This window comes from Microtus oregoni, unplaced genomic scaffold (assembly GCF_018167655.1).
Source record: "Microtus oregoni isolate MIOR12 unplaced genomic scaffold, Mior012 000013F_ref0000133, whole genome shotgun sequence".
Taxonomy (NCBI): Eukaryota; Metazoa; Chordata; class Mammalia; order Rodentia; family Cricetidae; genus Microtus; species Microtus oregoni.
In genome coordinates, this window is record NW_024543072.1 from 11,557,036 (window position 1) to 11,575,167 (window position 18,132).

The 18,132-nt window shown below is 49.3% G+C and overlaps 1 protein-coding gene across 1 annotated transcript; it reads left to right on the forward strand.

Annotated features, from left to right (window-relative positions):
- Positions 1-478: 478 nt before the first annotated feature.
- Positions 479-15,351, forward strand: LOC121455083 (annexin A8). Its single transcript, XM_041662625.1, has 12 exons — positions 479-573; positions 3,917-4,007; positions 5,034-5,128; positions 6,305-6,418; positions 7,039-7,129; positions 7,873-7,952; positions 8,358-8,417; positions 8,889-8,982; positions 9,839-9,934; positions 11,474-11,532; positions 12,756-12,878; positions 14,476-15,351. The coding sequence occupies exons 1-12, from the start codon at positions 553-555 to the stop codon at positions 14,533-14,535; spliced, it is 984 nt and encodes a 327-aa protein (XP_041518559.1). The 5' UTR covers positions 479-552; the 3' UTR covers positions 14,536-15,351.
- Positions 15,352-18,132: the final 2,781 nt, after the last annotated feature.

Genomic DNA, 18,132 nt, shown 5'->3' on the forward strand with positions numbered 1-18,132 from the left:
CCTGCTTCCTAGGACTGTGACAATGTTTTGAGGGGACAGCACTACTGGGGGGTTGGAGAGGGATTTAGACACAGTGCACCCCAGTGAATGGGGGGGTGACTGTCTTTTTGCCCTTTGCTGAGTTCATTGCAGTTAATTATGTTGAGATGGCAACAAACCAAAGGGCTGCGTGTGGGCTTCTGTTCTTCTGTGACTGAGATCTGCCCAACCTAGAAGAAGTAGCAGCTTTTTTTGTTTGTTTGTTTACCAAGTTGCCTTTCAAAGGCTACCTCAGAGTTTCCAAGCTGTGTGGAGGCCACAGCCCAAACATTTGCAGCAAATGATGTGATCCTCAGGGCAGGCCTGGGCAGTGCCTGGGTGGGGCCTGGGAGCCACAGGAGGGGCCCAGAGCCAAACCAAGCCTGAGGTGGCAAGGAGGGAGTGCTGGGTGGGGCCTGGGCCTGTGTACACAACCACACCTACTAGCCGGGGAGTAGCTGTGTCCAGTCACTGAGTAGAGCCCAACTAGTGAATCTTCATCTCCCTGGGAAAAGTGGCAGTGAGGCGAACAGGATGGCCTGGTGGAAAGCCTGGGTGAGTAGGAATAAGATGGGGAGGTGGGTCCTTGTTCTGTGTTGGGTGATGAGCACTGGTGAGGAAGCTGGACAAAAAAATGCCCATGCTTAGAAAAGTTACTACAGGGATGTGAAAAGTAAGACAGTTTAAATAAAATGAAACAAAATGTTTTTTTAAAATCTTGAAATGCAAGAGGGAGCTGACGGATAAGAGAGTCTAGAGGGAGGCTTCTGAGGACAAAGGCCACTTAAGAAAGGGCTTCTGTGGATATGTGCAGGGTGTGCATTTGTTCATGGAGAGACTCCGGGGGGGGGGGGGTTGTGCACCTTGCAGAGGTAGCGGTATGTGAAGCTCTGGAGAAAAATTGCCCTGTGTGGTTTGAATGTCCTGGGTAGGTCGGATCTAGATCTGGAGAAGTAGCCAGGATGGAGCATCAAGGGCCTTGAATAACATGCTAAGGTGCTGGAACTCAACTTTTGAACAATAGGGAGCTGCTGGTATACTTTAAGCTAGAGAATGCTCTGGGCAAACACATTGGATCTCAGCAATGAGCAGTTCCTAACAGTGGGTGCTGGCCCTGGTGGCCTGATGCTTAGGGCAGGTCTAGGGGTCAACCTCCTGGGGACCTGTTCAGAATGATGATAAAGCTGGCACTCTCAGAACCTTCTGCATGGGGACCCTCCTCCAGGCACCTCTCATTCAGGGCCCTTAGAGCCTCACAGCAAGTCTGTAAGGCTGGTACCGACGGCTTCAAACACAAGGGAGGAAACTGAGCCTCAGGTGCACTAGACAGGCGCTGAAGTAGCCACACTAGTAAGTGTTTAGGTCTGTGCAGCCTGAGTCCAGACTCAGACTCAGTCATCCAGGGATGTTGACCCTTGGGAGAGCCGACTGAGAACAACAAGGCCTCTGTGTCTGGCCGGGCAGCCAGTGAGAACCAAATGTCCTCTGAACACGAATCTGGACCAGAGCAGGACTGAAGGGAGTGGAAGAGTGGCCAGAGGAGCCCGTCTTCAGAACAGGTTCCCCTTGGGTTCCCCTTGAAGAGGCAGCCCGTGATAGATCAGGCAAAAGTCTGGTAGCTCCCACATGCCCATGACAGAATGTGTTCCAGACACAGCATCCAGGACTGCCTGAATTACCTTTTGTCTGGTAACTTATCTGTCTGAACCCACCGGCCTCAGAGTAGCCCCATCGGGAGCCTGAGACCGACCTACAGGGGCTGGGATAGATGCCTCCAGATCTCCACTCCAGGCAGGAGCCACCTGATCTTTGGTCCCCAGAACACTGCCCTCTATCAAAAAAACAAAACTTCTCAATGTGGTGATACCCCAGCCAGCCCTGAAGCTGCTGACAAATGCTGGTCCCTGAATTACCGGTATGGAGACACCCCTCAATCAATAGGTCTCTGAGAGCAGGGAGCAAAACTAAGAAGTGAGAACTTAGAGGCTCCCCACCCCCACACTCCCAGAAGACTGGCGTGCCTTTGGGTGAGGCTCTCTCCAGTGAAACACTCCAAGAAAACCAGTGTCTGGGGAAGAGTGAATCATCTGTAGAGTGGGGGAGGCAGACAGAGCTCAGATTCTGAGTCAGGCTGTGGGTGAAATGCCAGCAGTGCCATTTACTAGCTATGCGACCAAGCCCAGCCTCCTGGAGCATTAACACCTAATATGACTCCGGGGGGAGAGGGGCTGAGCATCCTATCCAGTGCACTCTGCAGAGGGGACACTCACCTGGCTTCTAGTAGCAGCACGTGACCTCACAGCAAGAACTTTGCATTTGTAGACAGTGGGGGCAGCATCTGAAAGACCACCCAGGGCCTGGCTCACCCCAGGAATTACTTCTAACAGTTCCTGTTATAAAACATGATCCAGTAGATGGGACATAAAGATCTATTTCTGGGCCTGTGAAAAATCAAGCAAAGGACACAGAAAGATGTCTTGCTTCTTACTCAAAAGAAGAACTCTTAAGTATATATCATCCGTGGGGACCTGTTCTGCATTTTCAGGATCTAACGTGAAGCTTGGGTGGAAGGTTGGGTAAATGAATCAATGCAGGGAATAAAGGGAAGATAGGTGGAGGATGCTTGAAAGGAAACAAAAAAGGGAAAGAAAATGGGAAGAGGAAGAAAAGGAGAGGGGAGTGGAAAGAAAGAGGAAGGAAGTGCAGAGGAAGAAGAAGGGAGGGCAGATGGCGTAAGGGTTGTCTAGCTGGGGTAGAGAATTAGTGAACAGCTGGGAGGATGCGTGAGTAGAAACACAGATGGGTGGGTGGGGACAATGAGCCAAACAGCGAATGACCAGAACGCATTTGACTAAACTTCTCTCCATCTGAAGGACGTGAGTCTCCCTCATTCAATTCCTTCCATTCTTTCTGCTCCTTCCCCTCAAACACACACTTTAGAAGAGTCATCCATAATAAGCCTCTGATTAGTTATGCAGAACACACAGAGAAGTGGCCCTAGTACACGCCCTGGATTGGAGGTTTGAAAGACAAGGCTCTGCATACTTTGGTTTTCAAGTCTATGCCACAAGCTAAGAACATCCTGCAGTTCTTTCTGAACACAACGCTCTGCCCCATATGATGCTGTGGCCTTGAAAAGGAGCTGAGCCTGGGAGAGATGCTCAGCTTGGTTCCTGGCCTTCTGAAATCTCCACACCATCCAAGACAGGCTTAGACCCTTCTCTGCAAAGCGAGACCTGTGTCCAGCTCCCCATTCCCTAGGCAGCCTTTTAGAAGTCATTCCTTATGAATTCATTTCCTCCCATCCTCATGTATACGGGACTCGAAAGAAGTATGCGTGACCAGTCTGCTACTTTCTCTCAGTCAACAGGTGCTTTTTGCTTTGTTTTGGATTTATAGGTGTGTGTGTGTGTGTAGATAGATAGATAGATAGATAGATAGATAGATAGATAGATAGATACATACATAGATACATAGATAGATACATAGATAGATACATAGATAGATACATAGATAGATACATAGATAGATAACTTATTTTTATTTTGTGTTCATTGGTGCTTTGCTTTGTACATGTCTGTATGAGGATATCAGAAACCCTGAAACTGGACTTATAGACAGTTTCAGGGCTGCCATGTGGGTGCTGGGAATTGAATCAGGGTTCTCTGGAAGAACAGCCAATGCTCTTAACCCCTGAGTCACCTCTGCAGCCCCAAGGTGGTTTCTTTTTACACGCTCTGGTCTCAGCCACACCCACCTGTTAGCTAAGGGGCCGGAGAGGTCAGTCGCTCCATTGGTCTCAATGCCCAGGGGAGATCCTTAGCCTAACGGGGTACACGACCAGGCCCCCATGCCATTCCTTTACTTCTCATGATGTACATCCCTGGCTGTCTTGCAGATTGAACAGGAGGGTGTCACTGTGAAGGGCAGTTCTCACTTCAACCCAGACCCTGATGCAGAGACCCTCTACAAAGCCATGAAGGGGATTGGTGAGTACCAACCACGGTCTGGTAACTGAGGCCCCACATGCTCACATCCCCAGGAAGGAGATACCAGGGAGAGTCAGGCATCAAAGCTGTACCCATTTAATTCTGAGTGACTACATTTCCTAGGGAATCACACCAGCTGAGGTGGGTGACTGTTCGTTCCCAAGGGACAATGACAGAGGAGACTGTCAGTCTGAGATTTCTCACTAGGAAAATGGCTGCAAGAACTCTGGGCCCACTGTGTCACTGTGGACTCAGAAGATGGATTGACATAGGGCCTGCTTTAGGCATGGGGATGGAAGTTTAGATGCTGCACCAGGGGTACCAGCCATGTGGATTCTGCAGCTTGTCTCCTGCCCCATGTTGGCTGACCAGATGGCCACCTGCTTCTGCCCCATGTTGACTGACCAGATGGTCAACTGCTTCTGGTACCACCCTCGCATGACTGAGTGGGAAAGGACTGGCTTAAGATAGGACTTGGTCTCCCTCCAGATGGGAGTCACCCATTGGCTGGTTCCACCTAGTGAGCTGGTGCACTAAAGAGAACACTCATTCCCAGAGGTGTCTATACTGAATTCTCCTACATATTGCTACCTATAAGATCTTTATTGTTGGCTCTGCTCCCCACCTGAGCAAGTGGAGGCTTCAGGAGATGAGCCTACTTGTCCATGATCTACAGGACAGGCTCTCAGACACAGTGGTCTGGACCTTCCTCTAATGTGACCACCAAAAGGAAAGAGATTAAGAATATCTCACTTGGCCACACTTCAAAAGTCCAAGCCCATAGTCCTTGGGTTCTATACTATAATGTCAAGCCCGAGCCACACCCCAACACTGTGTAACTTAGAGGTGGAGAACAAAGAAATGAGATAGCTGGCTGTCTTGTTTACACCATGGAAATTGAGCATTTGTGGCATTCAGATAGTATAGCCCAGTTGCCCAGCCAGCAAGCATTTTCCCTCTCCCCTCCCCAGTCGTCTCTGATGCCCCCAGAGGTAGAGGGGATTCTCATACTGTACACCCCTGCAGGAACCAATGAGCAGGCCATCATAGACGTGCTCACCAAGAGAAGCAATGTGCAGAGGCAGCAGATTGCCAAGTCCTTCAAGGCTCAATTTGGCAAGGTAAGCAGGGTGCATACTGAAGACCAGGCATCTCCTCCAGAGATGGGCACATATTCATAGGAGACAATGCAGTAAAATGATCCTTCCATCCATCTGTAGTCATTTCTCTGGCCATTCTGTTGTGTCTGGTAGACTCATTTATAACTCCAGTCACAGTCTGGCATTGGTCTTGCATGGTGGAGCCCCACTTCTTCCCCATTCTCTCTCGCTGCAGTCCTCAGTTGTCCCTCAGGATCCAGCCTCAGCTCTCTTCAGCTTTGTCCCCCACTACCTGAATGTCTTCCATGTTCCCTGGCAGTATATGCCTGGCCCTCCTCCCCTCCACAGCACAGACATGCTTCCCATGATCACTCGCGTGTCCCTCATCTCTCCTGCCACCGGGGATCTAGCAGCTCTTAGCACAGAGCCAGGAATTTGAAGGTACACATTGAATACCACAGGTCTGTGTCTAGACATGGGTCCTGGAGAACCTCCCTCTGCTCACAGATTTAACACAAAAACACCAGTGATGAGGTGCAAGCCTCCCCAGGGGAAACTACATATTTGCAACTCCTTCTCCTTACTGTTTCAAGCTTGTCCTCTGTGTTCAACATCAGAGAGGCAGAGTAACTTTCAAAGTTACTTCCAGAGCCTGTAAGTGACAGTGGAAAGGATCAGGGGTGTGGTGCCTTGTGGCTTCTTGTAGACACATGTGCCCTTAGAAAGAGACAGGCGTGAGATGGAATCTTGGAATCTTCTCTCCCTTCCTCCCTCTTTCTCTCACTGTTTTTTTCCTTCCCTCATTGAATCATTTAATTTTGTTAAGCATGGTGTTGCCACACCCAGGTCGTGCGATGGCAATTCTATTTTCTGGAGTTTAGAATGTGCCCGAATTTGATTGTTCCCAGAGCTGTCACACATGCCCGTCACCCCATAAGCAATGGTATGAAGCACAAATTCCGTTGTCTATATTTTACAGGCACTAATCAATGGTATGAAGAACAAGTTCTGTTGTCCCTATTCAACAGGCACAGATGCTGTTGCTTAGAGAAGCTCAGGACCTGGCCCAGGAGATCACACCAGCATGACAACTCTGTCATGTGGAGAGGAAGAGTCTCCAGGCCAGGTCCCACCTGCTCTCTGACTCCAGTGGGCTTGGAGGACACATCATCTCACCTTCCCTTTTGCTTGCCCTAGGACCTCACTGAGACCTTAAAGTCAGAGCTGAGTGGCAAATTTGAGAGACTCATCGTGGCCCTCATGTACCCGCCATACAGATACGAGGCCAAGGAACTGCATGACGCCATGAAGGTACTCCACTTTGCCATACGTTAGAATGGCCGCCTGGTCCCCAACTTAATTAATGAGCTTGCAGCCTGCTCAAACAGTCACCCCACAGTGCGGCTGGCCAGTCATAGTGAAGACCCAATCCGTACTTCTTAGAATAGGGACCAGAAGGAATGCAAGGGACTCAGAAACCCATCTCTACGGTCCAAGCACCGACCTTTGGCCATCTTTCTCTCCTCACCATTCCTATTACTCTCATAGATGAGGTGGCGTTGGAGACCCAGAAACCACAATCCTTCCCACTGGAAGGATACCTTTGTGATCTATGCCAGGCATTTCAGCTGTGTTCTCTAATCCCATCTTCAGGGTAGGGTTGGCTCATTCTCCTCATTGACAGATGAGTGTACATAAAGATGGTCAGGTAGAGCCACCTGTGTGAGACCACCCAGCTAAAGAAGGAGAGCCGAGATAATTTGCCCCAATAGCTGTCACAAGAAACAAAGGTGGGGATTCAATACCACCCCTCTAACAGAGGCCCCAGCAGAGGAGGGCAGAGAGGTGGCCATGGCTTCTGAGAAGACAGTGCAGGCATAGCAGGAGACCAGGGGCAGAACACTCCAGAACATAGAGGCTTATCTCCCCAGGGCTTAGGAACTAAAGAAGGGGTCATCATTGAGATTCTGGCTTCTCGGACCAAGAACCAGCTGAAAGAGATAATGAAGGCCTATGAGGAAGGTAAGGGGGTGGCCAAGATGGTGGGGTGGAAACCTGGGAATGGCTGAAGTGTTAGCAGCCTGAGAGGGAATGAGAGTTGGGAAGCTCCCAAGGGAGCTATGCCAAATTGGAAAGGACCCTTTCGAGGTCTTTTCATACCTGTCCCAGTACCTATATCCTGTGCCCAACTGTGGTTGAGCATGGGGAGAGAGATGTGTGCCAACTAAACTCATGTCCCTTAATGCTGTGACAGACAGTACTTGGGAACAGAGGCAGCAGTGGATGGGAGAATGCTTACCGGATGCCCATGGGCTAAGCCAGAACAGTGGAGAGGGCCATCTGCTAGGGCCACACTGTGTTAGGGGAGCCCCACTGGCCAGCTCTCCCATATAGTACATAGTTTGCCAAACTAGCAAAGGCCAGCCAGCCCTCCATGTTTACAACCAGCCAGGGTAGCCTGAAGGATCTGGGTTCACTGAACTTGGCAACAGAATGGCCTCCATCTTGCAGGTCTTGGTCTGGTTCTCTGGCCTGGTCTGTGTCTCCCTTTATCTTGGTTGCTCATTTATGTCACTTTGGGTTTGGATGATTACCTAGACCGGTCTCCATCTCTAGGACATCTGTTATACGTACACCTTCTATGCCAAGAACTTGTCCTCCCAGGCCCATGGGAAGAAGAGGCAGGAAGTAGGTATAAAGGAGGAAGTACGTTGCAGGCCCTGGGTCACTCACTGTCCATGCCTTCTGGTTCTCTTCTCCTGCAGACTACGGGACTAACCTGGAAGAAGACATCCAAGCAGACACAAGTGGCTATCTGGAGCGGATTCTAGTGTGCCTCCTTCAGGTATCACAACCAGGCTCCAGGAATCTGTGGCTGGCTTAGGCCCTAGCAGCAACTCTTGAGCAATGCCTTTGAGTGGCATCTGGGATATGGGGAACCTGAGTGGTCTGAGGACAGTACCTATGCCTCAGCATGATAAAGGGGTCCTAACTGCAGAGCCCTCTTCCCTCAACCTTTGTGTGGCTCCGTGCCAGGCTCTGCCTAGCTTAGCTCCCTGAATCCACCATTGCAATCTGCTCATATTAGACAAACGCCAAAAATGAGACTTGGTGAGGACAGCTGGCCTGCAGGTCTCATGGTCTCTAGAAGCAGCAGCCCTTACCTACCTGCCCTCTGAGCCCCACAGTCCCCTCGGCCATGGGTTCTGATTGCTGACCTGCCTTACAGAGCCATTTCCTCTGATCCTAGGGCAGCAGAGACGACGTGAGCGGCTTTGTGGACCCAGGACTGGCCCTCCAAGATGCACAGGTGATACTGTGCCCTGGTCTTAGCAGCTGAACTCTGAGTTTCGTGATCTCCTTTGCCAAGGGGAGCCTTCTTTAGTATAGACCCCACCTTACAGCCTCCACCTTGTGGTGACAAAGGAGGAAAGAAAGGTCTCTGGAAAGCTCCAGAAGAAGAAAAAGCTGGAGAACCTGGGGAAGGAAAGTACTAAGGCTCTCCTGGCAGAGACAGCCTCTCTCAGAGCCCAGAGCTCATTCATACACAGATCTCTGTTTATCTGTCTCTTGTTGTTCAGTGTTCCCAGAGCAACAGGGAAGGAGCATTTCCTAAAGTAGCTTCTGGCCCCAGATAGAGAAGACCCTTGAGCCAATGTTGTTGGTGGAACAGGAGCCCAGGACAGTGAGCCATCATACTGGACTGTCCAAGTGAAATGGTGGCTGACTTCAGATCTGGGGCCCCGGAGTCCTCTCTCACCTCCTTGTTTCCCAACCCTAGGATCTGTATGCAGCGGGTGAGAAGATTCACGGAACTGATGAGATGAAATTCATCACCATTCTGTGTACACGCAGTGCCACTCACCTGATGCGAGGTACGGGGCAGAGGGGGGAAACACGGGGTGCATGGTCAGGGTCCATCCTCGATGGGTTCTCACATTTCGGGGTAAGGGCATGTGGATTAGAAAAATTAGGTTGGAGGAACAAAGACATGAAAGACACACAGAGATAAGGGATAGCACCAGGAGGGCAACTCAGAAAATACTAAAACTGAATCCTGAACCTTCCCACGTTTATTTTCCATATGTTTTATTTTATATACCCCAATCCAAAAGGGGGGGGGGGAGAAGATCAAAGACCACTTTAACGTGACACAAAGGACAACCAGAACAATTGCTTTATTCAGTACTTGAGATATCAAGTCACTATTTCCTGAGTTAAGCATTAGATTTTTTGGGCAGGATATGCAGTGACTATACCCTAGAGCAAGTATCCTGTAGGCAGCCACTCCCTGGGTCAAACCTTCTGTTTTGAAATGAAGGGACAGGAATAGGCTTGAGTTCTCTGACCTTTGGTCAAGATGGAGCAGATCCACCTCCGTGGGCTGTCTTAATCTGAAACACCAAATAACCACTCCCTAGATCAGGATATCTCGTTTGTAGCTACACCTGTCGTTAACAACTTTGAAAGCGTAAAATAAGCTCAAACTCTCTGCCCTAGTCAAGGTGGAACAGGACTCACGTCTGTGGGCCCTGGCAGTATGTGGTGCCCTAGCCACACATCCTCTCCCTTTGTGGGAAGATCTGATGTATAGTCATACGTGGCTTAGATTTGGGAAGAGAGGCATGGAGACCTGAACTCTTTCCCCTGTGCCAAGAGGGAGGCAAAGATGGCACACGGATGTGCAGCGTGTAATCTATGTGTTTCTTGAGTAAATTCTTCTCTCCATAGTGTTCGAGGAATATGAAAAAATTGCCAATAAGAGCATTGAGGATAGCATCAAGAGCGAGACCCATGGTTCCCTGGAGGAGGCCATGCTCACTGTGGGTAAGAAGGGGCGTGGCTCTTGGCACATATGCATCCACAGCCCATGAAGGTGAAAGCAAAGGTTGGGATCTCTATAGTCAAAGGTCATACCTCACACCCAATGCTCTTAACCTATACCCTTTAGGTCAGGTCCCTGGGTTCATAGCACCCAAGAGTCTCAGTGTGGCCTGGTGAGAACTCTTCCCTGTGTTATCTATACAGTGCCCCATGTTGCATGAGAGAGAGAGAGAGAGAGAGAGAGAGAGAGAGAGAGAGAGAATACACATAAGTGTTACCACAGTAACTCCAGGACCAGGGCCCAGGCCTGCCCACAGATACTGCTTAATGAGCATCCTACTTCTGTTCCTGTACCCTGCTCAAAGCCACCTTTCTGGGTCTAACTGAAGTTTCAAGTCATTACCTTAGTCGCTAACTGAAGAAATGAGGGTGTGTGTGATTTGAGGCCCAGCCACGAGAAACCCGGAAACCTTTGCCTGCCAGAGGACTGAGTCAGCTTACCGTAACCTGCTCATAGCACATCTTGGGCCTAAAGCTGAAGTCATATGGAATGAGTCACAGTAGAGAATAGTCCTGAGCCAGGCAGAGAACCACCCCTGTACCACCTCACATAAGGGACCCAAGATGGGGATTCCCAGGCTAGGCACTCTTTCCAGGACAGTGTTGATGACTGTGGCAAAGTGTATTTGGTTTATCCTGTGTTGCAAGAGCTAGTCACACCCTCTGACGTCACCTAGAATTCTACCCATGGACCCTACATAACAATGCCTCCTCAACAGCAAAGGTGTGCCGGACCACACTGTGACAGGCAGTTCCTGCTCGTTTTTTCTTAAAGCCTTAGTTAATCAACCTCAGGTCACAGATGCATCAGAAGGTTGAGCAACAAAGTCATACAGAATCAGGACAGAGTTTACACACATTCCTATTCCCCATGCAACCCACACTCTCCCAGCCTTGGGTTAAAACACCGTCTCCCAATAGAAGATGCCACGGTCCATGAAAGATATTTCTATGGAAAAGAAAAATTGAGGTCCATGTTCCAAGCCAAGGAATCATGGTGCCTTAGTCCTTAAAGCCAAGCTTCTTTTGTTACATGAAAATACAAAACGCGGGGTTTCCACTCACAAGGGACTCGGAGACGTGTAGCCCCCATTCTGTGGCAACCTGTGTGGAACCATGTTGTCAGTCAAATTCTTAATGGAGGGGCTTCCTGAATGTGACAGCTTCGAGGTGTCCTCCTGAAGACCCTAGGTGATGACGCAGACGAGCCCCACAGGTGCCCACTGCATTCACATCTCACCTTTGACCTGGCTGCTCTGGGCTCTTGGAGCTCTGCCCACTGCCTGAGGCTCTGCTCCTTGCCTCCTTCTCTCTGCCCGACACAAACCCTCCATATTAAAGCTAGGTGGCACACAGAGAAACATGTTAGCCTTTACACAACAGTAGCCCTTAACACCCACAGGAACACGTAAACAAACGCAAGTGTGTGCAACACGGCCCACACCCTCCTCTTGTTGTTAACACAGTTTTTCTGTTTGCCAGTGAAATGCACTCGGAACCTCCACAGCTACTTTGCTGAGAGACTCCACTACGCCATGAAGGTAACCGTCCTGGCTGCCGCCTCCTTCACAATAAGTCACCCCGACAGGATGCCGGATGCACAGCCAGGGGGCTCAGAGCCACTGCTGCCTGAACTCTGGGGTCCCTTTTTTTCTAATCTCTCATGTGTCAGAAAGGTTTGCATTCTCAAAGGGCAAACTAGGGAAGGGAAGCCACAGCTCCAGAAGGGACATTTGAGCAGGTGCATTGACAGATGTTTGTTGAAGGCTCACTGAACGTTGACACCTCTGTGAGGTCCATGTCACAACTGCCAACTGAAATGTTGTGAAGCTAAGGCTGGATCAAGGTCACATGACTGCTAAGGGGGAGAGTCATGCGTCAGTCTTGAACCCATTGGGTTGGGCTTTTCATCGCACTATCCCTCCTTTCTGAGAACACATTTGTTGTTGCAGGCCGTAACACCCTTGACACAGACAGACTGTGGGGACATTCCCACATCTAGCGTGTCAGTTTTCCTCCCCGAGACCATGTGCTAGCTTCAGAGTTCCCGTTGTTTACAAGGCTGCCCTGGCTACAGAAGTGGACATATTGCTCTTTACAAGTAGAGTTGCTGTGATCCGGAACTAAACTGGAAGAGAGACATTTAAAGCAGTCATCAGTGACTAACATCAGTGCCCAACCTCTGGGCACTAACATCAGTTGCCAGCATAACTCTGGCAGCACCTAAAGTGAGAGCCAAACCAGCCCTCCGGACACACTGTCCCACGAAGGAGAAAGTGTGCTGTTTCCTTGGTCATGACCCGGGACTAGTCAGGGATGAGAGAGAGCCAGAAGGTCCTGCTGTGGAATGGCCAGTTGAGTAACATTGGCAGTGATGCCGCTCAAACAGAAAACCTTCCTGGAGCAATGAGGGTTTGGAGTATAGAACCTGATGTGGCAAAGCAAATCATACGGCAACCTGAAGTATTGGGCTTCTACTAAGGAAAGGCGCAGCCCCTGAGAGAGGAGACTGAGAAAGAGAGGTCCATTGTTGTGGGCTGTAAAGGAGCCCAGAGCACTTGCCCATCATGCACAAGTCCTCAGGTTCTGTCCCTAACACTACCAAGGAAAAGAATTTGGGAAAAAAACTATATTAGCAAAGCCCCCCTCTTGGTGTTCTCCCTACTGGTGCAGAGCCCCCCCACCCACCCACAGGTCTGTCCATCATTACAGAGGTAGATAGGAAAGGTGAGACGTGATGGCTGATTGGCACTGTCTTCTCCAGGGAGCAGGGACACGTGATGGGACACTGATAAGGAACATCGTCTCAAGGAGTGAGATTGATCTAAACCTTATCAAGGGTCAGTTCCAGAAGATGTATGGCAAGACTCTGAGCAGCATGATCATGGTAAGACACAGGTCCCTCCCTTCTCCGCCAGCCTGTGACACAAACATTCCTGGGACACAGATGTCATAGGTGGCCATCCCTTCTAGCAGGCATCTCACTCTTGTATGCTTACCATGTGGCACATGTAGGGACCAGGAAGGAGGAAGTGTAACTATGGGGAGTGTGTGGAGCTCAGAGGCTGCTCTTATCCCAGAGAGTGGCTGTGTGTCTGAGCTGCAGGATATGCTGAAGCCTTGAGAAGGAACGGTTTCTGAAGGGGCAATGAGACTAAGAAGTTTCGTAGAAATGGGGATTCCCTCTCGATCCAGATCTAAGGGGTCCTAGCAGGGAACTCAGGCTCCAGTGATTATCCACCTACATTCCAATTAGTGAAGGTCCCAGGGTGTTAAGTGCAGAGGGCTGTTACCGTGTTATGACTGAGGCCAACAGCCGTCTGGAAACTGGTGCAAATTGAGACCAGAAGTCAAATCATGGCAAGTATATCCCGGAGTCTTCCTTAGCTACTCAGTCAAGCGCTAATTCTCTTAGCAGGACATATTGCTGACTACATTTGAGAAACAACTCGTAGTTTACAATATAACTGGTATTTGTTGGTTCAGACAACCTAGGACCAAAATCATTCAGGAAAAGACGCGTCTGTACTAAACACATACATACTTTTTTTCTTGTCATTATTTCCTGAACGATATGGCATGACTATTTACATAGTATTCCCATTGTGTTTGATATTATAAATAATCTAGAGATTGTTTAAAGTATAGAAAGATGTATGTAATTTATACCCAAGGCCAGTGGCATTCCCTACTAGGGATTTGAGCGTATCACTTTGATATCTGTGGAGTCCTGGAACTATTCTTCCATGGATACTGAGGGCACCTGAGGTTTCAGACAGGATGGCATCAGGGAGGCGGGCAGGCAGACAGGGGAGTTGCAATTGTTATTTGCTGTGGTTTAGACTTCACAACCAATGTGTCAGGTGACAGGAGACTAAGAACAGGCTAGCCTGTGCTGCTGCTAGGTCACCCACAAGGTGCACCTCATCCCAAATGGTGTTTTATGGATGAAAGTGCAGGTACCACAGATGTGAAAGGAGAGTCTGTGTATTCTAACAGAACCATGGTCCAGGCCTACAGAACCTAAACCCAAGCTTTCTCTACCCCATGCTATGAGCTCAGATGTGACTCTGGGCTCCTTGCTTTCCGCCATGGCAGGAGTTGAATGCACATGGATCATGCTGAATAAGCGAATAACTCTGTGTCTCTGGAACCCGAGAGAAACATGAGGAAGAACCCGGGGCAGTTGACTGTATGAGGAAACCGCCCACAGGCCTTCCTTGTCTGAGAGCTTTAGAGCGGCTCTGTCTCTGTGACTCATTTTCCACAAGCACCCCCATTTATCCAGACAGAGAATTAAAAGGAGAATCAGCGGAACAGGGTGAAATGAGGAAGAAAGAGGGATGGTGTTACATAGAACTGTGGCATAGAAACCCTTGAAGGGACTGGCCGCGCCCAAGGAGCCCAACTCTTAGTCATGGTAACAGAAGACCAAGGCCAACATCACAAACACCCTTCTAACTCACATGTGCCTCTTCCTCCAGAATGACACCAGTGGCGACTACAAGAATGCCCTGCTGAACCTTGTGGGCAGTGACCCCTGAAGACATCAAAAGAGCAAGGGCAAGAAGAGTGAGCCGTAGGCCCAGCTGCTTCAGCCCTGACCCTGGGTGGGGTGGGGGGAACACCTCACCCAGCCTGTAGTCTCTGTCCCCCATTTTCCAGTGCTTTCACCCAATGCTCCTGACCCACAAGGTGAGCCCAGCCTGGGTTCGTCCTTCCACCTCTCCCCTGGGTCGTCTCTAGGTATTGCAAAGCCCACCCTAGCCTTACATCTGACCAAACAGAAATGTCAGAAGGAAGGAACCAGCAGGAGCCTGCGGGTCATTCCTTCCTCCTACAAAAGCCCCTGGGTGCAGGTTACACAGGTGCCTGGGCTCTGATCCATTTGCTGAATCAGGGTCTTTGAGAAGCCAACAAACATGGATTTCCATCAGGTGTCTCAGTGGCTGAGCTTCTTCATCAGGCAGCCAGTGGGAGTGCCGGAAAGTAACACAGCCAGGGCAACTGAGAAAGACCCGTGTCTCTGGCATTTGGGGTGTCTGTAACACTTATTACCAGAATTGTTAGGTTGCAGGTGGATGAAAATTCTTACACCATCCTAATAACAATAATTAGAGTAGACAATAAACCAGTCCTGACCCAAGTCCACTGTGGACTGGGAGACTTAGGCTTGTCCAGGTGTTGACCAAATCAGCCACTCGTTCCCTCCGTGGCAAAGCTTGCAGAGCAGGAAGGCCCCCAACCCTGGAGCATAAACCTTGTCCTCCTCCTGTGGTCCCTAAGCCTGAAGAAGCTGAGAAAACTCTTCCTAATATTCGTTGAGCTTTCAGAATCATAAATATTTGTACTTTCAAAAAGTCTGTGGCTTTGTAGCAGGTTTCTGTGCGTGCCCTGGGGTGAGAGTGTGCTTGCGTCCTTGGGGAGACCAGAGGTCAGCATCAAGTTGTCTTCTTCAATTTCTTCTCCACCTTCATTTCTTGTTGTTTCATTTCTTGAGACGGGATTTTCTTGTGTAGTCTGGCTGTCCTAGAACTAGCTCTGCAGACCAGGCTGGCCTCAAACTCAGAGATTTGCCTGCTGGGATTAAAGGTGTGGGCCACCCTGCCTGGCTCTCCACCTCATTTCTGAGACAGTGAACCTGGAGCTCACTATGTCCACTAAGCTTACTGATAGGTGGGCTCCTGGGGTCTGCCTGTCCCCACTCCCAACGATGAGGTTACAGACATGGAAACCATGCCCAGCCTTTATGTGTGTGTTGGGGATCCTAACTCAAGTCTTTGTGCTCACACAGTGAGCACTTTCTTCCTTGACCCATTGGCCCAGCCCATCGATGGATGCTTAGCAAGGATCAGAGTGAGAAGCAGAGTTTTAGGGGAGAACCTGTGGACGTTTCCCTAAGGGGATGCTTGGAGTGACATGTGTCCAACATTGCTCTGGGGACAGAACTTCTAAAGGGTGATAGTTTGCTTTCCCTTCCTAGTTTGTGACCAAAACTCCAATATCTCAGAGCTAGACAGGGTATTAAAGTTAGCTAGTCCTATTCCAACCTGAAGGTTTTTTGTATTCTATGGCATTCACACATCCAGGGTCATCCTTGCTGAATTTGGTATATATAGGGTATACTTGGCAGCATCCAAAGATGGGAACTTACTGGTTTCTTGGGTGGTCCTGTCTTTTTCCTGTTAGTGCCTGTAGATCCCTTCCCACCTAAGCCAAAGTCTGCCCCATCGTGCTCACTGCTCACCATGCTCCAACAAGGTACAAAATGTTTATTCTTTCCCCAACAATGGTTTACCAGATGCAGGCTACATAGTCCATTAAGAGGTATGCCCAAGCTAAATTTCTGTAGGCCTTCTAACTTTTCCTCCTGGATCCAGTTTTTAGCTATGGTCTCTGAACATGTTCTAGTTTGCAAACTCCAAAGAGTGGCCCCTGAGGTAAAGGTACTTCCAGGTGAGAGGTAAGGCTAGAAAAAATATGGATGCAGCATGGGGACTTGGATCTGCCTCTGCCATGCTGGCTCCATGACTCTGACCTAGTCACTTTTGTGTGTGTTTATTTTTCCTACCTGTCAATGCAAGTAGCATCCTGTATGACAAACAACCATGGAGCGGGGTGGAAACCATAATGTTCTGGTGCTCACAGATTACGTAGGTCAGGAACTCAACCATGAAACAGTGACAACATCTTATCTCTACTCCAAAATGTCTGGAGATGTCATGGAGAAAAGCTAAAGGCAGGGGCAACTAGAGCAAAGACTAGAAACATCTGCACCTGTGTCGGGTGTCTGGCGAGTTATGGAAGACTGCACTCCACTGTGCCCCCCAAGCTCTTACATACAGCTTTCCTCGCAAGGCAGCCTCATGGTGGGAGAGTTCTTCTTTGGTAGCTTAAGTTGCCATAGCTACCAGTGGACAGGAAGAACCATATTATCCTCTGTGACTCATATGGCTGCACTTTCCCCATAAGCTATGATTAAAGACATCACATGACACCCCATTTTCAAGGAAATGGGACACAGGCCTCATCTGTCAATGGGAAAATGGTCAAACAGTTGAGTGGTTGTGTTTTAATTCACCCTTAGTGATTCTCAAAATATGTCACAGTGTGCAGCACAGTCTACTCATATGAAAGGCTATGTCACAGGGGTGGAGTAAGCTCCAGAAGCCTTGCAAGGATGCCAGGTTGTAGGGTTGCTACGGGACCCAAAGAAGGGTAGGAAGGGTGGAAGCTGTCTTAGTTAGGGTTTACTATTTGCTGTGCAGAAGCATGACCATGGTAAATCTTATAAAGAAAATTCTAATTGAGGGGGCTTGTTTCCAGTTCAGAGGCTCAGTCAATCTTGGAGGGGAGCGTGGTGTCATGCAGGCAGGCATGATGCCGGAGAAATAGCCGAGTGTCCTACATCTTGCAGGCTACAGAAAGTCAGTTGACTGTCACACTGAGTGAAGCTTGAGAAAATGACTTCAAAGCCCACCTCACCCCGATAGTGACACACTTCCTACAGAAGGTGTGGCCCAGATTAAAAGTGTGCCCTTCAGCCGCAAGGTCTGGATTAAAGGCCTGTGTCATTCAGTCTCCTCCAACAAGACCATACTTTCTCTAACAAGGCCACACCTCCTGAGTGCCACTCCCTATGAGTTTATGGGAGGGGCTAATTATATTCACACTACTCCAGACGCTATATACAACATTTCCTAGTGCACTGGAGCCCCCATGACATCAGCTGTATGTTCAGCTGTGAGCACTGTAAAGAACATACATCTTTTCCTCACTGCTCGAGGGGCTTGAAAACCCAAGGGCAAGATGTGGTTTATTTAGTTCCTAGTGGGTTGTCTTCCCAGGGCTGCCTTCTCTCTATGTCCTTTGTGTTCACCCACAGAAAAGAATGTTCTTTGCCTTTCTCATCTATGTTACCAATCCCACTATGAGCCTAAAACTACAAAAAAAAAAAAAGGGCCCTATCTCCAATGCCATTCCACTAGGAGGGTAGGAGGACTTCAGCTACTCTGCATTGTTGAAACATGGCCGCTGCTATCGGCTGTGGCAGGCTATGTCACCTGGATACTGTCCCGAATGACGACACTTTCTTCCTTCTTGTTACTAGGTAAAGTCCTATGCCCATCTTCCATCCAGTG